The sequence below is a fragment of the Hyla sarda genome, chromosome 3 (assembly GCF_029499605.1).
Source record: "Hyla sarda isolate aHylSar1 chromosome 3, aHylSar1.hap1, whole genome shotgun sequence".
NCBI lineage: Eukaryota > Metazoa > Chordata > Amphibia > Anura > Hylidae > Hyla > Hyla sarda.
In genome coordinates, this window is record NC_079191.1 from 174,332,903 (window position 1) to 174,360,307 (window position 27,405).

Genomic DNA, 27,405 nt, shown 5'->3' on the forward strand with positions numbered 1-27,405 from the left:
TTTATCTATATTAGTTAATTACTTATTTTTCTTTAATCCTCACTTTTTTTGTGGCCTTCAGAACCAATTACCTGGTTTCCAAAGAGTTATAGTCTCAATATACTGTACAATGGTCATCCTAGAACCAATGAATATTGTAACTTGAGGAACCACTGTATATGGCATTTGTCAGCAGATTTATGCTCTGCAGGCTTCATCTATAATTTGCAGTTCTCCAAAAGCTGGTGGGCAGAGCTTAATGTCTATATAAAGCTGTGGGGTGTGATCTTTAATTTACAAAGCAGTCTGTGCTGGCTCTCCCTCTGTCTCTGCAGCCTGTGTATGTTTACTAGCACTTCCTATTCCATCCCCTTCCTCCCCCTTGATAGGCTTTTGCTTGCCTTGCAGACACATGACAAAACTGAGCTGATTTTTAGAGTGCACAAGTTCAACTGCAGACGGGGCAGGGGAGCCAAAAAGTTTGATAACAGGACAAAAAAAGCATTGTTGTATAATAAGATATCTCACAATAGTTTTTTGTATTTGCTTGTACTTTATCAAAGGACAGTGCCTATTATAGAGATCATGAACTGCAAGTGCCTCTGTTATGGCCCAAATTGGCCTTTGTGTAAATGTTAGGGATCTGTGCACTGTCACGGCCATTACCTAGCTAGTTGACTCTGTTCTACTTATCCACAAACATGATCACTTACTTTGAAACCTCTAAGAATATTAACTATAACACAATATTTCCTATCCAGCCTGAGCAGAATTTTTTTTTTATTTTTTTTCACAACACAGATAATGAGGGTGTGTAGGATACATCACCTTTCAAACATGTTTCCTCTGTTGCTAGTAGTGACACCTTGCCTACATTTCTCTTAGCCATTACCAGTGGTACCTTATTTTATTTTCTTATCTCCTATAATATTTCATTTTGGTCAGTTCTAGGTTCTAAATTGTTCCTCCTGAATAATAATATTAGACCATTTTCTTGCAATCATTCTAACACTTTGTCATTGGTCAATAGTTCTCAAACAATGGTAAGCTTACAACCCTGAATATCTTACATGCAGATAAACTGCCCAATTCATTTCATAGAGTATATATTCATTTTGATGAAAATTTCCACCAATAATATATAACTGGATATTAAAAGGTGTACTCTGGTGGAAAACTATTTTTTATTCATATCAACTGGCTCCAGAAAGTTAAACAGATTTGTAAATTACTTCTATTAAAAAAACTTAATCCCTACAGTACTTATTAGCTGCTGTATACTACAGAGGAAGTTGTATAGTTCTTTTCTGTCTGACCACAGTGCTCTCTGCTGACATCTCTGTCCATGTCAGGAACTGTCCAAAGCAGGAGCAAATCCCCATCGCAAACCTCTCCTGCTCTGGACAGCTCCTGACACGGACAGAGGTGTCAGCAGTGAGCACTGCAGTGACAGAAAAGAACAACTTCCTCTGTACTATATAGCAGCTGATAAGTACCAGAATGATTAATATTTTTTTTAATAAGTAATTTACAAATCTGTTTAACTTTCTGGCACCAATTGATTAAAACATTTTTTTTTACACCTAAGTACCCCTTTAATAGTATATCACATGTTCTGTTTTTTATGTTAATATTTTATTTAATGATCTTTGTTAACATGCTTTTGTTAGTTGCAGACATTTTAGTTAAGAGTGACAACAGGCAGTGCATCCATATTGGTTGTCCCCTTTAAAATAACTCCCAAGTTAGTGCTAAGGCTAGGTCCATACTAAGTAATTTCCAAGCGGAATTCCGTTTTGAAATTCCTCTTGAAAATGATGGTGCTACAGAATCTTATTGCTGTAAATGGGATTCCGCTGCAAAGTGCACACAGAATTTTAGCATTGGAGCTTCCACCATCTAAAGAATGATCTTGCTTTTGCATGGAATACATTGCTGTCCATGGGGATGGTAATATCCGTGTGGTCTAAGTGCTGAATCTTTGTCCAGAATTTTATTTTTTTGCAGTACAGAAAAATCTCTGTGCGAACATTCTGGAGTCTGCGGGCACCAGCATAATATACCAGCTCTAGGACCGCACAGGAATGCACCATCTCATAGACGGCTATGCATTCACTGCAGTGTCCGCAGAAAGAATGAACAGGTTATTCTTTCCACAGACACGGAAAACAGCATTTCCATGTCAGAAACATCTAGCACGGAAATTCTGTCATGTGCACAGAGCAGCAGAATCCAAGTGGAATTCCGCACGGAGATATAGAGGGGTGAATATGGCCTAATTGTTGGTTACTTCAACTAATTCAAAGGTGATGACTACACTACCTGACTTCAAAATGACTGATGTAACTTAAGAGAAAAAAGGCACTGACATATTGATCAAATTTAGTTTTTTGCGCTAGCCTATGATCTATTGCCTCTAACAAAAAAATGTTTTCCATAACTTCACATTTTGTGTCTTTATTTACAGATTGATCAAGATGGCCTGACACTCCCAGAGAGAACACTTTACCTGGGACAAGATGAAGACAGTGAAAAGGTATGAAACAGATAAGCAGTACGGTTTATAAGCAGCTGGAAACATTTTGCAGAAGCTTACCTTTAAAGTGTACTTGTATTTGTAAAAGATACGGCACTCTCTGTGAGAGCGTGGGTTCACGGTAAGGGTCCCAATCCATTAATAATCAAAGAGTAATTACCTAGCACACCTCTTGTGGTGAATGGAATTAAGTTTTATTCTTGCAATCCAAAAACATGTGACGCTTCGGTCAATAATGACCTTCCTCAGACCGGATTGCTGCGGAGGAGAGGAGAATCAAGGAGCGAATAGCGGTAAAATAACCGTGTGGTAAGTAGGTGGGTGAAGGGCGACCGTAGTCGCATGGGAATTTAAAGTGTACCTGTCATTAACAAAAACGTTTTATATAATGTAGATAATACTATTATATTTATATTTGTAATATACATTGGTTAAAAAATTTGTATATTTTTGTCCCTGCAGCTACTGTCTGTGTCTCTCTATGAGGAGACCAAAAACAGGAAGTGTGGGTGGACAAGCAGGGATCTGTGTACTGAGGACAAGCAGGGCTCTGTACACTGAGGACAAACAGGGCTCTGTGCACGGAGGACAAGCAGGGCTCTGTGCACTGAGGACAAGCAGGGCTCTGTACATTAAGGACAAGCATGGCTCTGTACACTGAGGACAAGCAGGGCTCTGTACACTGAGGACAAGCAGGGCTCTGTACAATGAGGACAAGCAGGGCTCTGTACACTGTGGACAAGCAGGGCTCTGTACACTGAGGACAAACAGGACTCTGTACACTGAGGACAAGCAGGGATCTGTACAATGAGGACAAGCAGGGCTCTGTACACTGAGGACAAGCAGGGCTCTGTGCAGTGAGGACAAGCAGGGCTCTGTGCAGTGAGGACAAGCAGGGCTCTGTACACTGAGGACAAGCAGGGCTCTGTACACTGAGGACAAGCAGGGCTCTGTGCAGTGAGGACAAGCAGGGCTCTGTACACTGAGGACAAGCAGGGCTCTGTACAATGAGGACAAGCAGGGCTCTGTGCACTGAGGACAAGCAGGGCTCTGTACACTGAGGACAAGCAGGGCTCTGTGCAGTGAGGACAAGCAGGGTTCTGTACACTAAGGACAACCAGGGCTCCATACACTGAGGCTCTGTGACATGCTCACAGCTCACACATCATGATGATTGTTGACAAGCCAGGAGCCTGCACAGAGAATTGGGAATAATACAATGGAAATTGCGTAGCTCACTCCACCAGCTGACTCAAGGTTAACTGGCGTCCTCGTGCTGGATTGCGCGTGCGATCACGGTAGTGGTCCGAAGTTGGAGGGGCTGCTGCGCTGCAAAGGGCTATATCATAGGTATTGGAATGTCCCAAAGGTGCTGATAGGGGTGGGTATATGTGGAAAACAAGGTTATACGCGTTTCAAGACCAGGGGTCTCATTCCTCAGTAGCCAAAGCAGGATTCATAAGGTTTCTGTTGAGCTCTAAAGAGAAAAATGCCATTATGAGCCTGGCCACAGATAAGATCAGGTTAATATTTTTACAATATTTCTTCGTCTGAAGAAAACACAAAGCGAATCCCCAAAAAATGTAATTCATACTTTTTGGCGTTTATCGTTATTTATCAATTCTGACAACCTCTTACCTAAAATCTGCTTAAAGGGGAACTCCCCTGGGAAATATTTTTTTTTTAATTAACTAGTGCCAAAAAGTTAAACGGATTTGTAGATTACTTCTTTTCAAAACTCTTAACCCTTCCAGTACTTATCAGCTGCTGTATGTTCAAAAATGTATTTTTGAATTTTCTTTCTCTCTGCTGACACCTGTCTGTCTGTCTCAGGAACGGTCCGGAGCAGGAGAGGTTTGTTATGGGGATTTGCTCCTGCTCTGGACAGTTCCTAAAATGGACAGAGGTGTTTGCAGAGAGCACTGTGGTCAGACCGAAAGGAAATTCAAATAGAAAAGAACTAACTCTGGAACATACAGCAGCTGATAAGTACTGTAAGGGTTAAGATTTTTAAATAGAAGTAATTTACAAATCTGTTTAATTTTCTGGCACCAGTTGATTTAAAAAAAATTTTTTTCCAGTTGAGTACCCCTTTAAAGGAGAAATGCGATGGAAAACTTTTACCTTCCCATGTGCCTGGGCTGCAAAAAGAAATAAAAGTAAACTTTAGCTCACCTTCCTGCGTTCCCCCATTGTGGCGATATCAGCGTCCGCTTCCTCCAGTGCTTCTGGGGCCCTGCTTCATATCCTCGAAACGTCACACTGCAGTCAGCGAATCGCCGGCTGCAGCCATGTCCCACCTCTGCTGGTGATAGGCTGAGCACACTGTCATGTAAGGAGCTCTGGCCGGCTCCTTACATGACAGTGCGCTCAGCCTATTACCGGTCGAGGCGGGACATCTCTGCGGCCGACGATTTGCTGACCACAGTGTGACATTTTGAGCCTAAGAAACAAGGACTCGAGCAGTGCCAGAGGAACGGGACGCCGATACCACCGCAACAAGGGAACTTAGGAAAGTGAGCTAAAGTTTGTTGTTTTTGCAGCCCGGGCACAGGGGAAGGTAAAAGTTTTCCACCGCATTTCTCCTTTAAACATTCATGTGAAAAGTCTAACAGCAAACTTGGACATGTCCAGACATTTCAAAAGTATAAATCGCAAAGGGTCTCATTCTTAATAAAAGCTGTGATCATCAGTAATAACCCCCCTACCGACCACTCACTCCGACTCTTTTCCTCTACAGAGAGGTAGATTTGATTGACAGCTTGGGGGTAAAGCGCACAATGTCGTCCACTTCACCTGGTTAATATTCACAATCACAGCGGGTCTCAAAACTGAGACCCGGTGGGACCTAAAACTGACATGTCTGGATAAAATTTCAAGAGTTGTTACAAAATGACAGTAATGCTTTAATGACTAAGTATTTTTTCATCTTCTCAAAGAACCATGTTTTTTTATTTCTTTATCAATATTTAAACGGCTTGTTTTATAGGGATTGTGACTTTTTTATTGGTACTATTTCAGGGTACATGTAAATTATACACTAAATAACTATTTGAGAAGAATGACAGTTATGATTTTTTGTCTCATTGTTTATTCTAATTACAGTTGTAGAAGTGATAAGTAACACAAGAAGCAAAGTGTTGTGGAATCTGTTGGCGCTATAGCGTAAAAAACATTTCTTGTACTTCCTACAGATTTTGGTAGCCTACAAAGAGTTCATGCAGAAGATCCTAAGCCTCTTGGGCGTTGAACATATTCAAAAAAAGGCCCAGGAAATTCTAGCTCTAGAACAGGATCTTGCCAATGTAAGTGTCTGTTCCTGTATCATTAGGTTATTTTTCTTGCAATATACCGTATATACTAAAATATAACTCGACCCGAATATAAGCCGAGGCCCCTTATTTCACCCCAAAAACCCAGGAAAAGTTATTGACTCGACTATAAGCCTAGGGTGGGAAATACATCATACCCCCATGTCATCATCCCCCCCCTGTCATCATCCAGACCCCCCGTCATTAACACCCCCTCATCATCACCCTGTCTTCATGCCCCCCTTTCATCATCCTCCCTTCATCATCACTGCCTGTCATCATCCCCCCCTGTATCATTACCCTGTCATCATCCCCCCTCTTCATCATCACCGCCTGTCATCAACCCCCCCCCCTTCATCATCACTGCCTGTCAACCAGTGGTCTTCAACCTGCAGACCTCCAGATGTTGCAAAACTACAACTCCCTGCATGCCCGGACAGCCATCGACCACTGCGACCTTTGTCATCATCCAGACCCCCCCTTTAGTTTTCTACTCACCTCCCCTCGGTGTGAAGGAATGGTGAGCTGGTCCGGGCCATCTATGCTGCAGGGACCGTCCGATGGGGAGGGTTAGTCGTTTTGGGCTGTCCATCTTCACCGGGGGGCCCTCTTCTCCGCTCCGGGCCCGACCCCGGACTAGTGACATTACCTTGACAACGACGCACAGGGACGTTCATGCGCATGGACGAACGTCCCTGTGCGTCATCGTCAAGGCAATGTCACTAGTCCGGGGCCGGGCCCGGAGCAGAGAAGAGGGCCCCCCGGTGAAGATGGACAGCCCAAAACGACTAACCCTTCCCACCGGACGTTCCCTGCAGCATAGATGGCCCGGACCAGCTCACCCTTCCTTCCCACCGAGGGGAGGTGAGTAGAAAACTAAAGGGGGGGGGTCTGGATGATGACAAAGGCCGCAGTGGTCTTCAACCTGCGAACGTCCAGATGTTTCAAAACTACCAAAGCTACAACTCCCAGCATGCCCGGACAGCCGATGGCTGCACGAAAAATCGTGCTAAAAAACTCGGCTTATACTCGAGGATTTACGGTAGTAAGATGCGTGTATTATATATCACTGCTTTCACTGACTATTTGTACCATTAGAAGAGTTACTTTAAACAATTATTGGAAATGGCTGTGTTTTCAACTGTCATTTATTGTTTCTCCATCGAAAGATCACAATCTCGGAATTTGATGACATCCGACGTGACATTAGCACTGTGTACAACAAGGTCTCCATATCTCAACTGCAACAATTAGCACCATATGTAAGTATGTGCTCTTTCAATAAGAATGGGAAAGAACATAATAATGAGTTCAAATAAATAGGTCTTTCTGCAACCAGATTGTTGCCAAGGCTTTTATTAAGCATATGATAATTATTTTCAAGGATAAACTGATGAAATACACCCTTAGTGTAGAGTCACATGTATCGCATCCGCAGTGTATCTGATACTGTAAATGCGCTACTGCGCGTCCCTAGAGTGTGCCTCCATCTGCCCATCCCTCCTGCTTTTGTTTGCTCGTAGCGGCAATTCGCCGCTATTAGCATACACACAGTGATCTGCAAGTCACTGCACGCATGCGCATTGTACTCACAGATTTTGCTGTTGCTCCCCCTGCTTCCTGAGCTAGGCCACCCAAGTGCAGCCGCGATGTCTGTGAGTATGCTGCGCATGCGCAAGGCGACTCGCACATCACTGTGGGTCTACTTGTAGCATCGGATTGCTGCTATGAGCAGACAAAAGCCGGACATGTGGACAACTGAGTTGGTCCCATATACCTACATAATGCACCCGTCTCAGTCACATGACAAAGAGCCATAAGAGAATGCACTTCTTCTGTCTTATTCTTGGTCTCTATGATTTTTCCTAAAATTTGTGATAGTGTTCAATTAAAGGGGTATTCATGGATTTATTAACTTTTAACTATCGTTCCCATTATTCAGAGATATGTCAGTCATACATTTACTTGTTTTAATGATTTATGGTGGATCGTCTACTTTCTGATGTACTTTCCTCCAGGTTCAGCATTCGCAAAGGTATAGAAGACTGTTGTCTCGAGCCATTCTTGTGATCCTGTTTGGCTCGAGACAACAGCTGGTCAAAGGGGGCTTGGCTTTTAATTGTCTTCCCTGACAAGCCAGCCCCCTGATGACGTGTCACCTGAACATCCCAACGTGTCGGCGTCATGTGATCTTGGCAGTCTGCAGAATGCTGGGCCACAGTGAACGCCAGCATGTCGGCACCTCCAGAAGGTTACTGGAGTAACAGTGATGAGTGAGGGTACCAAATGGATAGAATATGTTACAAATGTGTGCTCAATGAGGGCCCAACTGCTGCAATGCCCACGATAAAGAGACAGCAGTCCCTTAGTGCTTTTTGTGAATGCAGCAGTAGTGTACTTTAATGTCACTGCTCAGTTCACTGCTATAGGACTGATATAGGTCAAGTTCTATAACAGTAAATGGAAAAGTGGTCATGCAAGCAAACCACCTGTGGTGAGGGTGTGATGAGGGCAGATGAAATTACCTTAGGGGCAAATGGCATTAACCCCTTGTGTTTGTGACGCCAGGTCATGGTTTAACCTCTACACCACCCGAAAGTATACCGCTGGATCCTGGGCTAGGCACGGGGGCAATTAATGACTCCAATGCCAAGTTACGGAACAAGTAACTTTAGACAGGTGTAACAGTCTTAACAGCTTAGTCAGGCCCAAGGAGGTGATCAGTGACTTCAGAGACTTTAGGGTTCGCTGGGACTTGTAGTGGACTTGGACAATTTGATGCAGGGCCACGCTGACTTGACACAGATAAATCTTGTCAGACTTGACTGGGACTGACTAGACAGACTTCACCTCGTTTGTAGCTTACCAGGTTTTGACGTTCACCTGTGGGGTAGTGGACTTTTGGATGCATGTCTGCGTGGTAGGATTCAGGCCTCCTCAGGACACCAGACACTCTCTCAGGACTTGACCTCCCTGTTCCTCAGCAGAGCAAGAAATAACTAGCTAGCTCCTCCTAGGGTTTATATGGGGGAGACTCTGGAGGGGTCCTTTAGGTCACCCTCTAGGTCACATTGTCACTGGTACCTTCCTTGGCTACAACATATAGCAACATTACTTAAAGGGTATATAACAATATATGTACATTACAATACAGGACATAGGCACTGCTTAGCTAGTTAGGGCACATAGGTGAAGGGGGGGCAGGGGTCACTGAATAGAATTCACCTGACAGGGCAGCAAGGGTACAAGGGTGCAACTCCTGTTCTGGGCCACCACACACCACTCCTCTTACAGGGGGAACCTCTCTTGATTTGGGGGGGGGGGTCCTAGCAGTGGGAGATGCTGTGGTCAGACCCCCAGCAGTCATACATTTGTTACCTATTTTAGCTTTTAATGCCACAGGAAAACAACAAAATGACTGCATGTTTCTGGGCTGTGCAGAACACTGAACACCTTACATTTGAGGGGTATTCCTCTTGTATGGCAAAATTAACCTAATAACTCCATTTACTGATTATTTTACTAATTCTTAGTTTACCCAGAATTTACCCAGATATTCCTACTGTTTTTATTTGTTTTGCAAAGAAGAAATGATGTGAATGCAACTTAATATATTTTATATACATGAATATATATGAAAATCTAACATGTTGATACAATTTGAGCTTCAGAGAGACCTTACTATTCTTAAAACACCCTGTAAATTGCTTACTAGGTTGTGAAGTATTGAAGATTTATTCCACTCCATTACATGGGAATAATTTGGCCTTTTCTCGGTCTATCAAAACCTTGTCAAAAACAGATATTTTAAAATAATAATTCACTAGTTTGGCAGGAATGTGCTCTGCTACTATTCTTTAGTGTTTGGGATCTATTGAATTCTAAAAGAATTTATTTTAAAAACTGAATGATACTTTACAGCCAAGGGAAGTTGAACAGGCCAAATCCTATATGCTATTGAATAGAGTACACGCTATTGCAAAGAGCAAGGTCATTTTATTCTTACGTTTGATAGTTTAAAACACTTTCCTCCAATATGACTGAATATCAGACCAATTTCAAATGATGTGCAGAAAGCCAGCCTGTGGATCTAGGGAGGACAGCTAGCACTTTCTTTTTACTTAAAGGGAGCCTGTCACGTTGAAAATGCAGTCCAATCTCCAGGTATTATGATGTAGAGCAGATTAATATACTGTATAGTTTTGTGGAAAAGCTCCAGCATAACAATTTATTCCTGGAAATCTCTGCTCATTCTGGGTTAAATAGTCATGTGGGCGGTCCTACTCAGGTGATTGACAGCCATCCCAGTAAATAAAGGAGAATGCTAGCCAAATGAAATTACCTTTATATAGCTGCACTTGATAAAGTTATATAACTTTGCAATGTGAAGTGTAATCTTTGCTGAGCACATACCCTGTTTCTCTCCAAGCAGGAAGTCCAAGAGATCTTATCACACTGATGACTAGTGTCTACCGACACTTCACATTCCCTTCCCCCCTACTCAGAGGACTAACAGCTTCAGTGTGCCTGTGTCTCTGATTGGCTAGAGGGCAACAGGTGCTGCTGAGGGCTGGAGTGCTGCAGAACCTCTTTGCATGTATATATATATATATATATATATATATATATATATATATATATACAGTCATGGCCGGCACCCCTGAAATTTTTAAAGTAAAGGAAGCATTTCTCACAGAAAAGGATTGCAGTAACATGTTTTGCTATACACATGTTTATTTCCTTTGTGTGTATTGGAACTAAACCAAAAAAAGGAGGAAACAAAGCAAATTGGACATAATGTCACACCAAACTCCAAAAATTGGCTGGACAAAATTATTGGCATGCTTACCTTAATATTTGGTTGCACAATTACTGAAATCAATCGCTTTCTATAACCATCAATAAGCTTCTTACACCTCTCAGCCAGAATGTTGGACCACTTTTCCTTTGCAAACTGCTCCATGTCTCTCTTATTGGAAGGGCGGCTTTACCCTACAACAATTTTAAGATCTCTCCACAGGTGTTCAATGGGGTTTAGATCTGGACTCATTGCTGGCCACTTCAGAACTCTCCAGCGCTTTGTTGCCATCCATTTCTTGGTGCTTTTTGACGTATGATTTTGGTCATTGTCCTGTTGGAAGACCCAAGAACTCGGATGCAAATCCAGCTTTCTAACACAGGGCTGTACAGTGCGACCCAAAATCCTCAGCTTTCATGATGACTTACACACATTCAAGACACCCAGTGCCAGAGGCAGCAAAACAACCCCAAAACATAATTGAACCTCCACCATATTCACTGTAGGTACTGTGTTCTTTTCTTTGTATGCCTCATTCCGTTTTTGGTAAACAGTAGAATGAGGTACTTTACCAAAAAGCTCTAGTTTGGTCTCATCTGTCCACAAGACATTTTCCCAGAAGGATTTTGGCTTACCCAAGTTCATTTTGGCAAAATGTAGTCTTGCTTTTTTATGTCTCTGTGTCAGCAGTGGGGTCCTCCTGGGTCTCCTGCCATATTATTTCATTTCATTTAAATGTCAACAGATAGTTCGTGCTGACACTGATGCTCCCTGAGCCTGCAGGACAGCTTGAATATCTTTGGAACTTGTTTGGGGCTGCTTATCCACCATCCGGACTATCCTACGTTGACACAGTTCATAAATTTTTCTCTTCCGTCCACGCCCAGGGAGATTAGCTACAGTGCCATGGGTTGAAAACATCTCGATAATGTTGTGCACTGTGGACAAAGGCAAATCTAGATCTCTGGAGATGGACTTGTAACCTTGAGATTGTTGATATTTTTCCACAATTTTTGGTTCTCAAGTCCTTAGACAGTTCTCTTCTCCTCTTTCTGTTGTCCACGCTAAGTGTGGCACACACACAGACACACAATGCAAAGACTAAGTGAACTTCTCTCCTTTTCATCAGATTTCAGGTGTGATTTTTATGTTGCCCACACCTGTTACTTGCCCCAGGTGAGTTTAATGGAGCATCACATGCTTGGAACAATCCTATTTTTCCACAATTTTGAAAGGGTGCCAATAATTTTGTCCAGCCCATTTTTGGAGTTAAGTGTGACATTATGTCCAATTTGCTTTTTTTCCTCCCCTTTTTAGTTTATTTCCAATACACAAATGGAATAAACATGTGTATAGCAAAACATGTGTTACTGCAATCCGTTTTTGTGAGAAATACTTCATTTTCTTAAATTTTTTTTTGGGTGCCAACATTTACGGCCATGACTGCATGTACATATATACATCAATCTGCGGAATGAATGAGACCCCAAGTCCTTGTTAAGAAAAGAGCAGTTAGTCATCTCTATTAACACAAAATACCCTGAAAGGGTATCAAAACATTGGAGTTCCAAACTAAACATCCCCTTTAAAACGGTCTCAAAAGGTGGAGCATTCCTTGAATCTGAGTGTGGATGCTTGTTGATTGGCTGATAAAGATCTCTGCACCGGTGAAATTGGATAAAATGAATGGATAATAAAATGTTCTTATATTTAATGTCAAGATCCTGCATTCCTGAATTTACAGAAAAAAATATATCTTATTTTATTGCTAACTTTAGATTAAATGGAAACGCCTCTTGGACAGGATATTCCATGAAAACTTTTCTGAAGATGAAGAGATTGTTGTGTTGGCCACAGATTATATGCAGAGAGTATCTGATATGATACGTACAACACCAACAAGGTGAGAATCCGTGCTATATCCGTGCTTTTATCCTTGACTCCGGTTTCTACGTGTCCTTATGTAACACAAGTGCCAGCAATAAAATACTCCTTATTTTATGACTGTAGCAATGCTGCTTTAAAGACTGCTAAAGGTCAGTCAGTGCCATAGCAATGTTACACATGGGAGATATAGTCAAATAACAGTAAATGATATCTTCATTATTGATAGTTTATAATATGTTTTATTTTGTCCTTTCTGATGACATCATGGAGCCACATGAGCAGCAAAACAGAGAAATCCTAGCTAAAGGGGTTCTCCGCCCCTTCACATCTTATTCCCTATCCAAAGTATAGGGGATAAGATGTCTGATCGTGGGGGTCCCAATTGCTTGGGTTCCAGCACTAATGGGAAAATCTGCAGCTCACCTGTAGAAAGCTGAAAGTGTGACATTTGTATTATTGGAAGGTGATACAATTAAAGGGGTACTCCCCCCCTTTACATCTTATACCCTATCCAAAGGATAGGGGATAAAGTGTCTGATCGCCGGGGTCCCAATTGCTTGGGTTCCAGCACTAATGGGAAAATCTGTGGCTCACCTGTAGAGTGTGACATTTGTATTATTCGAAGGGGATACAATCCAAAGGATAGGGGATAAGATGTCTGATCGCTGGGGTCCAGCCGCTGGGAACCCCCACAATTTCTCATCACGACATCACGATCCTCCGTTCCCTGCATTGCCAGTCATCAGGCACGGAGTGAAGCTCGCTCCATGTACAAGATGATAGGGGTGCTGTAGGATAGATCATGGGACCCCTATCCTTTGGATAGGGGATAAGATGTCTAGGGGCAGATTACCCCTTTAATTGTATCATCTTCCAATACAAATGTCACACATTCAGCTGTCTACAGGTGAGCTACAGATTTTCCCATTATTGTTGGAACCCAAGCAATTGTCATCCCAAGCAATATTTAGATAACCATAGAATGCAGTTTATTTCAGTAGACCATACTGGGTCATTATCACAGCCCAAGGACAGGCTGCTGCTGCATGGAGGTTTGTGCAAGTGAGCAAGATTTTGTGGGACCCACTGTTAGTTCTGCAATTGCCTGCTCCCGCACACTTAAAACCGCCTGGCCCCCCAAGTTTTATATCAAGTCCCACAGAACCTGCAGGATCCCAATCCCATTGCTGTCCACTAGAGGGTTCCCTCGCCCCATTGTCTCCCCTCCTCATGTCATGATAGATGCTGATCATTTTTTGGGGACGCTGGGGGCCTAATAGGTAGTGTTGAGCGGCATAGGCCATATTCGAATTCGCGATATTTTGCGAATATATGGACGAATATTCGTCATATATTCGCTAAATTCGCATATTCATAATATTCGCGTTTTATTTTCGCATATGCGAAAATTCGCGTATACGAAAATTAGCTTATGCAAAAATTAGCATATACAAAAATTTGCATATGCGAAAATTCGCACACCAGTCTCACACAGTAGCATTAGAGCCTTCTTTATACCACACAAGCTGGAAGCAGAGAGGGGTGATCACCGTGATGTGTACTGTGAAAAAAAAAAAAGAATATTTGTAATTACGAATATATAGTGCTATATTCGCGCATAAAATTTGTATTGCGAATATTCTCGAGCAACACTACTAATAGGTGTAATACATCTCAATAATGAAGTATTGTACTATATTATATGGGTGCTCAATCATATGGAAGTCCAAGTATCCAAGTGGGAATAAAATGAAAAGAGAATTTAAAAAAAATGTAAATGTTTTAAATATATCAAAAGTGCTTGAATTGCTCTCCATTACATGCCAGCGGTCTAAGGCTGGGTTCACATATGTTCGGCATCCAGCATAGGTGAACACAGCTTAGATCTTGAAGCAACTAATGCCATAACTGATGACAACGTGCATCACTTGTCATCAGTTGTATGGCATCCGACGTTCCCCTGTCCAGTGCCGGACGGCTTGTCCAACTCTCCGGCGTCAAAATTGAGACGCTGGATGATTGTGAACTGTCCCGTGCAAATGAATGGGATTAGTTCTTGCATCAGTTTCCCTCCAGTGCATGCCGGAGGGAAGCTATGCCAGTCGCTGGACATATGTGAACCCAACCTTACTCAGAAGAAGAGTGCCGCCTAAAAAAAAAGGTCAGAATAGACAATTTACTAGGTCCAGATAGCATTCTCCGTTATGTTCTAAAAAGTTCACATAGTATAAAATTACATATTTAATTTTATGCATGCTTTTCCAGCAGATTTTAACCTACTACGGGATCATAGGTGACCCGGGGATTATGGGCCTGGTAATTTAACCCCCGTTGTATGTAAATTGTCTGAGGGTTTTCTAAGAAATTACATATTACAGTACCTCAATGAATATAAATCTATGACTCCATTTCAGCATTGGTTTATGAGAGATCGGTCCTGCCAAGCTAATCCGATTATTTTTCCACTTACCAAGTTGTATTAGGGCTTATTTTTTGTGGGGCAAGTTGTACATTTCATCATATAATGTACTTTGAAGCCAGAAAAAAATTATACGTAGGGCAAAGCTGAAAAAAAACATGGAATTGTGGTAATTATGGGGGGGGGGGGGGTCAATCATTTTTTTCAGAGTTCACAATATAGTAAAATGGACATGCTAACTTTATTCTATGGGTAAGCTTGATTGCAATAAAACTTGAATAATTTATGTTTTGTTTTATGGTTAACCCCTTAAGGACAAAGCCTATTTTGACCTTAACCCCTTAAGGACGCAGGACGTAAATGTACGTCCTGGTGCGGTGGTACTTAACGCACCAGGATGTACATTTACGTCCTGTGCATAACCGCAGGCCCGTGTCATGCGCGGCTGATCCCGGCTGCTGATCGCAGCCAGGGACCCGCCGGCAATGGCCGACGCCCGCGATATAAGTCATTCTGCGGGAAGGGGTTAAATATATAATAGAAAACTTGAAAAAACATTATATAAATTTTTTTTCCACTGACAGAGCTGTGTTAGGGTTTATTGTTAGCGCCTTGAGTGTTAGTTTTTAATGATACCACTTTTGTGTGATTATGGCTTTATGACACTTTTTAGAACAATTTTTTTTCTGGGATGCGAAGTGACCAAAAATCTGCAATTATGGTGTTTGGAATTTTTTTTTACGTTTATGCTGTTGACCATGTAGGATTAGGAATGTCAGATTTTAATAGTTTAGACAATTACTACATGGTGATTTCAAATATGTTTATTTATTAATTTTTTACAATGTTTTATTAAAACAATGGGAAAAGGGGAGTGACTAAAATTTTTATATATTCATTTCATTTTAGATGGATTATATAGATTAATGTAATGTTATTACATTACATTGAGCAATGTTTTCAGCGGTGCAGCAGAGTTCTCCCCACATTAGGCTAGCAGTGTTCCCCCACATTAGGTGCAGTATAGTTCCCCCACATTAGGCAGTATAGTTCCCCACATTAGGTGCAGTATAGTTCTCCCCACATTAGGTGCAGTATAGTTCTCCCCACATTAGGTGCAGTATAGTTATCCCCACATTAGGTGCAGTATAGTTTCCCACATTAGGTGCAGTATAGTTCTCCACATTAGTATAGTCCCCCACATTAGGTGCAGTATAGTTCTCCACATTAGGTGCAGTATAGTTCTCCACATTAGGTCGGCAGTATAGTTTACGCCCACATTAGGTGCAGTATAGTTCTCCACATTAGGTTGGCAGTATAGTTTACCCCACATTAGGTGCAGTATAGTCCCCCCACATTAGGTGTAGTATGTTCCCCCACAGACATACAGCCTCCAGCCATACAGTTTACTGCCCTACTTCAGTGTTCTGACCACTGCTCCTTATGTCCGACCACCATAGCAGTAGGTCCCGGGACTGGAGGAGCGGTGGTCGGAGCAGTGAAGCTGATGTGCCGCTGGTCACTTACCATGCTGGCCAGCGCATGTCCTGTTCGCTGTTCCGCTCCTCTGCGTTGCTTTCCAATAGGCGCACGCACGGGATGGGGCAATTGCCCCGTTTCCCCCCCCCTGGATCTGCCACTGCATGCATTATATACACACAACACACTGTATACATTACATACTGTACATGCATGCTTCATACACACACAGATACTGTACACATTACATACTGTACATGTATGCTTCATGCACAAACAACACACTGTACACATTATATACTGTACATGCATGCTTCATACACACACAACACACTGTACACATTACATACTGTACATGCATCATACACACACACACTGTACACATTACATACTGTACATGCATCATACACATACACTGTACACATTACATACCGTGCATGCATCATACACACACACACACACACACTGTACACATTACATACTGTACATGCATCATACATACACACACTGTACACGTTACATACTGTACATGCATCATACACACAACATACTGTACACATTACATACTGTACATGCATCATACACACACATACATAGTGTATACATTACATAATGTACATGCTTCATACACACACAACATACTGTACACATTACATACTGTGCATGCATTATATACACACACACTGTACACATTACATACTCTACATGCATCATACACACACATACTGTACACATTACATACTGTACATGCATCATATACACACACACTGTACACATTACATACTGTACATGCAGCATACACACACACTGTACACATTACATACTGTACATGCACCATACACACACACTGTACACATTACATACTGTACATGCATCATACACACATACTGTACACATTACATACTGTACATGCATCATACACACATACTGTACACATTACATACTGTACATACATCATACACACATACTGTACACATTACATACTGTACATGCATCATACACACCCATACTGTACATGCATTCATCATATACACACAGCACACATACTGTACACCTTACATACTGTACATGCATCATACACACACACACACTGTACACATTACATACTGTACATGCAACATACACACACACATACGGTACACATTACATACTGTACATGCATCATACACACACATACTGTACACATTACATACTGTACATGCATCATACACACACACTGTACACATTACATACTGTACATGCATCATACACACATACTGTACACATTACATACTGTACATGCATCATACACACACAACACACTGTACACATTACATACTGTACATGCATCATACACAGACACACACGCACACACACACACACTGTACACATTACATACTATACATGCTTCATATACACACAGATAGAATAGAACAGTGTTTCCCAGCCAGGATGCCTACAGAGGTTGCAAAACTACAACTCCCAGCATGCCCAGACAGCCTTTGGCTGTCTGGGCATGCTGGGAGTTGTAGTTTTGCAACAACTGGAGGCACCCTGGTTGGGAAACACTGATATAGATATACACATGCACTTTACATATAGTCATCCACAGTAATAACACACACAGGCACAGTACACAGACATACACATATGTACACACATATATAGCCACACACACATGCTTATACACATATATATATCCACACACACACGCTTATACACAAATACATGCAGGGACACCTACGTTAGTCAGGCCCTATGTTGTACAGCCTCTGCGGTCTCCTTTCCTCACAGCTCTTTCCTCTCCCCCTCCTCCTCCTGCTCAGACGGCTGAAGGCTGAGAGAAGAGCCCGGGGGTGGGGGGGGGGGTGATTGTGGTGAGGTGAGAAGAACTCCAAAGCTGCAAACTAGTTTATTTTAAAAACATGTCAGACATTCGGGGACCCTCTTGTTTGGATGCCTGGGGCCCGGAGCACAAACTCCAAGAGCAGGATTGTTAATCGCTACAGGACGGGCAAGCACTGGCTGTGCTCGGTGGGCCCCAGCCAGCTCGGGGCCCCAAGCAATTGCTTGGTGTGCCTGTCCTGTAGCGACGGGCCTGGGAACGAGGCTCCGTAAAGGGGGGCCCGACTCACTCGCAAGCGGCGTCCCACACGGCGTCGGTTGCCTAGCAACTCTACGGCTGGATCTTACTTACAGCCCTGTGTTGTCAGTGTGGCTGCCTGGGAGAGGCACTTTGAACTCCAGCGTGGCGCGCTGCTACATTCAGACGTGAGGTCACGTCACCGGGGTGACGCGACCTCACGTCTAAGCGCAGCAGCCCACCATGTCGGAATTCACTGTGCCACCGAGCAGTGCGCCCGCCGCCCTGCTCTCTCTCGTACAGGCCCTGCTTGTCCTTAGGTACAGATCCCTGCTTGTCCTCCATGTAAAGAGCCCTGCTTGTTGTCAGTGTACAGAGCCCTGCTTGTTGTCAGTGTACAGAGCCCCGCTTGTTGTCAGTGTACAGAGCCCCGCTTGTTGTCACTGTACAGAGCCCCGCTTGTTGTCAGTGTACAGAGCCCTGCTTGTTGTCAGTGTACAGAGCCCTGCTTGTTGTCAGTGTACAGAGCCCTGCTTGTTGTCAGTGTACAGAGCCCCGCTTGTTGTCAGTGTACAGAGCCCCGCTTGTTGTCAGTGTACAGAGCCCCGCTTGTTGTCAGTGTACAGAGCCCCGCTTGTTGTCACTGTACAGAGCCCTGCTTGTTGTCAGTGTACAGAGCCTCATATACATTAATAAGGATACAGTGTTATGCATAGGTGTACTTATAACAATTTTATAGACAAATTATACTATTTACAGTCGCGCGGGGGGCGCAAAATGTTTTCTTCTTCCTGGGGGGGGGGGGGGGGGGGGCATGACAGAAAATAATTGAGAAGCACTGGCTTAGCTGGACTTAAGAATGATTTGAGAAACAACTAAAACAGACTTTGGGTACTCCACACTACACCCATGGAATTGTTTACCGCCAGGGGTGGACTTTGACTTCTGGACCGGAGCTGCCAGAGGCTTTCACTCTCCCTCTCTTTCCTTCCCTCAGGCACATCTCTCCACAACTTGAACTTTGACTAACTTTACCTGGATGGCGGGATACTACAGTTTAGTGAAGTTGCTCAGCACTTGACTTTTCCTCAGACTCCACTGACTTCTGTGAATTGGATGCTGCACTGACTCTCCTTTTATAATCAACTGGTGCCAGAAAGTTAAACAGATTTGTAAATTACTTCTATTAAAAAATCTTTATCCTTCCAGTACTTATTAGCTTCTGAATACTACAGAGGAAATTATTTTATTTTTGGAACACAGAGCTCTCTGCTGACATCATGACCACAGTGCTCTCTAATAACATATCTGTCCATTTGAAGAACTGTCCAGAGTGAGAGAAAATCCCCATAGAAAACATATGCTGCTCTGGACAGTTCTTAAAATGGACAGAGATGTCAGCAGAGAGCAGTGTGGTCATCATGTCAGCAGAGAGCTCTGTGTTCCAAAAAGAAAAAAATATCCTCTGTAGTATTCAGAAGCTAAGTACTGGAAGGATTAAGATTTTTTAATAGAAGTATTAAAATCTGTTTAACTTTCTGGCATCAGTTGATTTAAAAAAAAAAAAAAGTTTTCCACTGGAGTACCCCTATAAGGCCAGAAGGTAGCTCTGACACCTGCAGGGGAACAGGACTCCAGGCTTCCTCCAATTTACTTAACTGGCAGTCTTTAGTGATGAGCGGCATAGGCCATATTAGAATTTGCTATATTTCGCCAATATATGAACGAATATTCGTCATATATTCGCATATTCGTTATATCCGTTTTTTTCGCATAAGAGAAAATATATGCGCATATTCGCGAATATTGAGCGAATTCTTTTATGGTATAGAGAACTGTGACTAGTGCATTATTTCTGTGATTTTTTGCCCATTGAAACCAATAGGCCCATTGTGGTCTATGGGGATCTCATGGCACTTAAAACAGTAAGCTAAGCAGGACCGTCTTGGGATCACAGTCGGATGGGAGACCACCATGGGTTTGAGTCCTGGGGTGGGCAGAGTTTTACAGTGTTGTGGTTTAACTTTACTTTCCTGGAAACGCTGCTGAGTTGCCCATAGTAACCAATCAGATTGCTTCTTTCATTTTTCACAAGGCCTCTGCAAAATGAAAGAATAGATCTGATCTTTTCCTGGAAAAGTTTCTGAGCTGCCCATAGCAACCAGATTGCTTCCTTAATTTTTCAGAGGCCTTTTCAAAAATGAAGGAAGCAATCTGATCGGTTGCTATGGGCAACTGCACAACTCTTCCTCTACACTGGTTTTCCGCATATGCGCATATTCGCGAATATTGTGCCCTCCCTTCTTTAATGGTATAGGGAACTATGACTGGTGCATTAACTCTGTGATTTTTTGCCCATTGAAACCAATAGGCCCATTGTGGTCTATGGGGATCTCACGGACTGTCTCGGCAGCACAGTGGATGGGATACCACCACGGATTCAAGTCCCGGGGTGGGACAGAGTTTTACAGTGTTGTGGTTTAACTTTACTTTCCTGAAAAAGTTGCCCATAGCAACCAATCAGATGGCTTCTTTCATTTTTCACAAGGCCTCTGCAAAATGAAGGAAGCGATCTGATTGGTTGCTATGGGCAACTCAGAAACTTTTCCTCTGGACAGGTTTTGATAAATCTCCCTCTATCAAAACCAGTGTAGAGGAAGAGTTGTGCAGTTGCCCATAGCAACCAATCAGCTTGCTTCTTTCATTTTTTAAAAGGCCTCTGAAAAATGAAGGAAGCAATCTGGTTGCTATGGGTAACTCAGAAACTTCCAGGAAAAGCTGCTGAGTTGCCCATAGCAACCAATCAGATTGCTTCTTTCATTTTGCAGAGGCCATGTGAAAAATGAAAGAAGTGATCTGATTGGTTGCTATGGGCAACTCAGAAACTTTTCCTCTGGACAGGTTTTGATAAATCTCCCTCTATGGGGGAGATTAATCAAAACCAGTGTAGAGGAAGAGTTGTGCAGTTGCCTAGCAATCAATCAAATTGCTTCCTCCATTTTTGAAAAGGCCTCTGAAAAATGAAGGAAGCAATCGGGTTGCTATGGGCAACTCAGAAACTTTTCCAAGAAATGTTTCTGAGTTGCCCATAGCAACAAATCAGATTGCTTCTTTCATTTTGCAGAGGCCTTATGAAAAATGAAAGAAGCAATCTGATTGGTTACTATGGGCAACTCAGCAGCTCTTCCAGGAAAGTAAAGTTAAACTACAACACTGTCCCACCCCAGGACTTGAACCTGTGGTGGTCTCCCATCCACTGTGCTGCCAAGACAGCCATGCTTAGCTTACTGTTTAACATGCTGTGAGATCCCCATAGACCACAATGGGCTTATAGGTTTCAAATGGCCAAAAAATCATAGTTAATGCACTAGTCACAGTTCCTTATACCATTAAATAAGGGAGGACTCAATATTCGTGAATATGCACATACATTTTCGCATATACGCATACAATTTTGCATATGCGATAAAAAAACGAATATTCGTAATTACGAATATATAGTGCTATCTTCGCAATATTCGCGAATATGCGATATTCGCGATTAAAATTCAAATTGCGAATATTCGCGAGCAACACTAGCAGTCTTTTTCTTCTTAGACATTATAAACGGACTTGTCTCATTCAGTGTGATGAAGATTGCAGCAAGCTGGAGAGTGAAGCCCATAACCGCGTGCTTGTCCTGGTTTATTTTATTTCCTACTGACAAGAAATTAGAAATTAGCTCAGATCCCCCAACATGAAGCCTAAATAACTTCAGACCCCAGATGAGATGTCTAGAGGAAAGCTAAGTTTGCACTTGTTTTTTTTCTGGCAGTTTTTGGATATCTGCCTCTGCAGTTTTTGAGCCAAAGTCAGAAGTGGATCCGTAAGGGAGGAGAAGTGTAAGTCCTTACTTTATATGTCCTATTCCTTTTGAATACACTTCTGGCTTTGGCTCAAAAACTGCAGTAACAGTTTTCCAAAAACTGACAGAAAAAAAACCAAGTGGAAACTTAGCTTAAAACCTCAGATCAGAAGATAATCCCTTCCTTCCTACACAGATTGGTTCCCATACCTCTCATTTTACAGAGATTGCACCAAAATGGCAAACCTCTCCTAGGGTGGGTTCACACTACGATTTTACAGTACGGGAACCGGATCTGGCTGGGGGGGAGCAAAAACCGGGCCTTCCGTATCCCAACCGGACCTGGCCCATATCTAATTTATTTCAATGAGCCGACCAAAGTCAAATGGTGACTCCGGTCGGCGCATTTTTGCTCTGTATCCGGTTTTGTGACAGGACCTAAAACTGCGGCATACCACGGTTTTCGGTTCGGTCAGAAACCATGGGGCCAAAATGAGCCAATCAGAGTCACCGTTTGACTCGGCTCATTGAAATGAATTAGTTATGGGCCGGGTCCAGCAGGGATACAGGAGCACCTGGATTTCGCTCCCCCAGCCGGATCCGGTTCCCATACTGTAAAATCGTAGTGTGAACCCTGCCTCACACAAACTGTTTCCCTCATGTCAACCCTCTCTAACTAAGAGTGCTTCACCTCTAATCCTTATATAGCTTCAAGTGGCCACCCTCTAATCCCACCCCTGTTCCATATATTCCCCTCTCACACAGACTGCTCCACATGACTACTGACAAAGACTTTTCCCCTTGGATATTCGTTCAGACTGACTAGTCCCCATGCCCCCCTTTTTCACACATTGCTTTCCATGTTCTTTAACACCTTACAGGTCTTCTCTCCCTCACACAGACTTGTCACCATAACAATTCCTGTTTTTGCTAATTTGTGGACATGGCTGTCTGTAGCCCATCGGGACTATAGAAAGTCATGTCAGTCTGCCTGATTTCAGGAAATATATAGGGTTTATTAAGCTAAGTTTTCACTTGGTTTTTTTTCTGGCAGTTTTTGGAATACTGCCACTGCAGTTTTTGAGCCAAAGCCAGAAGTGTATTCAAAAGGAATAGGACATATAAAGGAAGGACTCACACTTCTCCTCCCTTATGGATCCACTTCTGACTTTGGCTCAAAAACTGCAGCGGCAGTTTTCCAAAAGCTGCCAGAAAAAAATCCAAGTTGAAACTTAGCCTTAGGGGTGCACTTAACCTTTAAAGTTTATAATTAGAGATAAGCAAAGTTTTCAAAAATTTGATTTGGCCGATTTGAAGAATTTTCCGATAAAGTTTATTTCGATCCGAATATTTTTGCGGCAAATCACACCAACCAGATTCAACACGTGTGCCATGCAGGGCACATGTTTCACACTTCCTTGTCGCAGAGCGGACACACTGTTCTTCCCATTGTCGGTCACCATGGTTTACATTTCCAGATTTTGTGGAATCATACTCGGATTTCTTTATGAATGAACTTTAGCAGTTCCTCCCCTGTGTGACAAGGCAAACCATGTGAAGAACAGCTTGACACCGCCGTGCCCTACACACATGGTACGATGAAGGGCCACCGAGATTTGGACGTGCAGTGGAGGCCGAGGACACGGTGGAGGATGAGGAGGCGGCAGCGCACACTGTAACAGGACCAACTGCCTGGGAGCGAGAGCGTGGAGGAGGAAGCGGTGTGACCTGTCCAAGTTGCTGTTGTGGCTGTGCAGGAACCACATTTACCCAGTGGGCCGTAAAAGACAAGTATTGTCCCATTGTCCCTGCCCGTAGTTACAGCTCCACACGTCGGCGCTGCCGTGCACTTTTGAACACACCGACAGGCTCAAGGATTGGCCCACCTTCTCTTGTACAAACTTATGCAGGGCTGGTACTGCCTTCTTTGCAAAGAAATTACGGCTTGGGACTCTCCACCTCGGCTCGGCACAAGCCATCAATTCTCTGAAAGGTCCACCTGAAAAGGGAGGGACTGCAACACCAGCAACTTGGACAGGAGCACATTCAACTTCTGCGCCGTTGGATGAGTGGGCGCATACTGTTGTCTCCTGGACATGGCTTCGCTGATAGATTGTTGGCGGAATGGCTGACTAAAAGCGGGAGAAGCAGGAGCGACAGAAGGAGGGTTTGACACACAGCTCCCTTCGGCTGAGGTGGTGGAGCCTTGGCTGGATGAAGGAGGGAGCGGATGGCCACTGGGTGATGCAGCAGGCTGGACCACTACATCAGAGCCACAGTTCTCCCAGGCCGCTTTATGGTGGCGAAGCATGTGTTGACGCAGGGCCGTGGTGCCGACATTGGGACCCTGGCCACGCTTCACCTTCTGCCGACAGATCTTGCATGTGGCTACGTGAAGCTCCTCCAGATGCCTTATGAAAAACTTCCACACCGCCGGGTAGCTGATTTTACCACCCGCAGTCCGCACTAATTGACTGCTACTGGCATTGTCTCCAGGAACCCCTGTTCCACTACCTCCCGGACAGGTAGGCTGCCGCAAAGCAGGTGGTCTCCCCCGGGCACGTTTGGCTCCTGAATTTCTACTACTGCCACCACGCTGACTGCCAACCGTGCTACCATCTTGCTGCCTCAAGGGCAACCTGCAGCTCTCTTCTCCTGATGATGATGAAGCCCCTTCTGCACCCGGCTCCCAATTGCAATCGGCTTCATCATCATCAACAGTTGTGTGCACGTCACTGATGTCCTCCTCAGGTTCCCCAACAGTGTCTGCTTCAGGACCCTGAACACTTGCAACACAGCCTCCCACGTCACTCTCCGCATCACTACTTGGCCGCCTAGCAGAGCAAGTGGTGCATGTCTCCTCCCCTTCTTGGCTGTCCAGTAGCTGCTGACTGTCCTCTATTAGATCGTCCTCAGTAAATAGTGGAGCTGAACCCACAGCATAAGATACTTCTCTAGGAGAGGGAACAGCATAGGACAAATGCAATGGGAGGACAGGGACTGCTCCCGGGCCATGCCAACTGAGATTTGTGTCTGAGGAAACCACCGACTGTTGACTGGGGGTGTCAGATGTCACTTGTGATGATGTGGATGAGCGTGTTAACCAATCGATGACGGCAGATGGGTTGCTGGTGGAGACACGACCGCTGGCTGATAACGGGAGCTCAGGCCTCTTGCTGCGACTCCTGCTGCCACTCGACCCAAGTCGGCTGCCATCTCTGCCTGAAGTATTTAGGCCTCTGCCACTCCTCTGTGCACATCCTGGCACTTCTCTGCCTGACACACTTAGTGCGTTTATGAGGGTATTGCAATACGCTACACTACTCTTTAAACAGTATTTGTCAGGTGATTACTTACGGCTGTCCTTTGACAGTATGTAGGCCCTTGACAGATTAACAGGCACTGGATGGTGCAATACTTGGATGCACCTATGCAGTCTGCACTGATGAGGGCAGTAATATGCCTAACTATTAGCAGAAAAAAAGCTGTATTTTTGTAAAACACCAGCCGGTGGATACTATTGGAGCACCTTGACAGATTAACAGGTACTAAATGGTACAATACTTGGATGTACGTATGCGGTATTGTCACACGTGTCACGGCATGCTTAAGCGTAACTATACGCAAAAAAACCTCTATTTTTGTAAAACACAAGCCGGTGAATGCTATTGTTTGGACTTTGACGGTATGGAGCACATTGACAGATTAGCAGGTAGTAAATGGTACAATACTTGGATGTTCCTATGCGGTGTTCACTGATGAGGGCAGTAATATGCCTAACTATACGCAGAAAAAAATCTGTATTTTTGTAAAACACCAGCCGGTGGATACTATTGTTTGGACTTTGACGGTATGGAGCACCTTGACAGATTAACAGGTAGTAAATGGTACAATACTTGGATGAACCTATGCGGTATGGACTGATGAGGGCAGTAATATGCCTAACTATTAGCAGAAAAAAAGCTGTATTTTTGTAAAACACCAGCCGGTGGATACTATTGTTTGGACTTTGACGGTTTGGAGCACCTTGACAGATTAACAGGTACTAAATGGTACAATACTTGGATGTACGTATGCGGTATTGTCACACGTGTCACGGCATGCTTCTGCTTGCAGCGCTCCGGTCGGCACGCTATTGGACAAGAATGTCAGAGCGGAAGCCCTATCACGTTCCACTGATGCCACGGAAGCAGAAACCTCACCCCAACACATAATTCCGCCTGAGTGTCTGATCTCTGCTGCTCCTGCTTCTCTGGTGCCAGTTCCTCCAGGAAAAAACTTTTGTCCCCCCACATCTTCGCCTCCGGACTCCCAAATGGGGTCACTCCTCCCTCTTGGCGGGTCACGCTGGAATCAAGAAATGCATTCAGTTGATTGCCAGACACTATTGGTGGCCTTCCTTTGAAAAAGATGTGACTGACTTCGTACGCTACTGTACTGTTTGTGCACGTGATAAAACTCCTCGCCAGACGCCTGCGGGTCTTCTTCTTCCTCTGCCGGTGCCCGAACAGCCTTGGTCACACATAGCGATGGACTTCGTCACTGACCTTCCTGTATCCCATGGCAACACTGTCATTTGGGTGGTCGTTGATCGATTCTCCAAAATGGCCCATTTTGTTCCGCTTCCTGGTCTCCCTTCTGCACCACAATTGGCGAAGCAATTCTTTTTGCACATTTTTCGTTTCCACGGACTGCCTACGCATATCGTCTCTGATAGAGGCATTCAATTCATCTCGAAATTCTGGAGAGCACTCTGCACCCAATTGAAGATTAAATAGAATTTTTCCTCCGCCTACCACCCGCAATCCAATGGACAAGTGGAGAGAGTGAACCAGATCCTTGGTGACTACCTGCAACATTTTGTCTCCTCCCGCCAAGATGATTGGGTCGACCTGTTACCCTGGGCTGAATTCTCGTACAATTTCAAAAACTCTGAGTCATCCGCCAAGTCTCCATTCTTTGTGGTGTACGGCCGTCACCCGCTTCCCCCCTCCCCATTCCCACTTCTTCTGGAGTTCCTGCCGTAGATGATTTGACCCGGGACTTTTCCTCAATTTGGAAAGAGACTCAAAAGTCGCTCTCACTGGCCT

The 27,405-nt window shown here is 43.8% G+C and overlaps 1 protein-coding gene across 1 annotated transcript in view; it reads left to right on the forward strand.

Annotated features, from left to right (window-relative positions):
• The window catches only part of ECEL1 (endothelin converting enzyme like 1), a 129,955-nt gene that overhangs the window by 55,481 nt on the left and 47,069 nt on the right, over positions 1-27,405 (forward strand). Inside the window, exons 3-6 of the mRNA XM_056565530.1 lie at positions 2,447-2,515; positions 5,710-5,820; positions 6,996-7,088; positions 12,403-12,527. Coding sequence (XP_056421505.1) covers positions 2,447-2,515; positions 5,710-5,820; positions 6,996-7,088; positions 12,403-12,527 — 398 coding nt within the window. The remainder of the gene's footprint in view (positions 1-2,446; positions 2,516-5,709; positions 5,821-6,995; positions 7,089-12,402; positions 12,528-27,405) is intronic.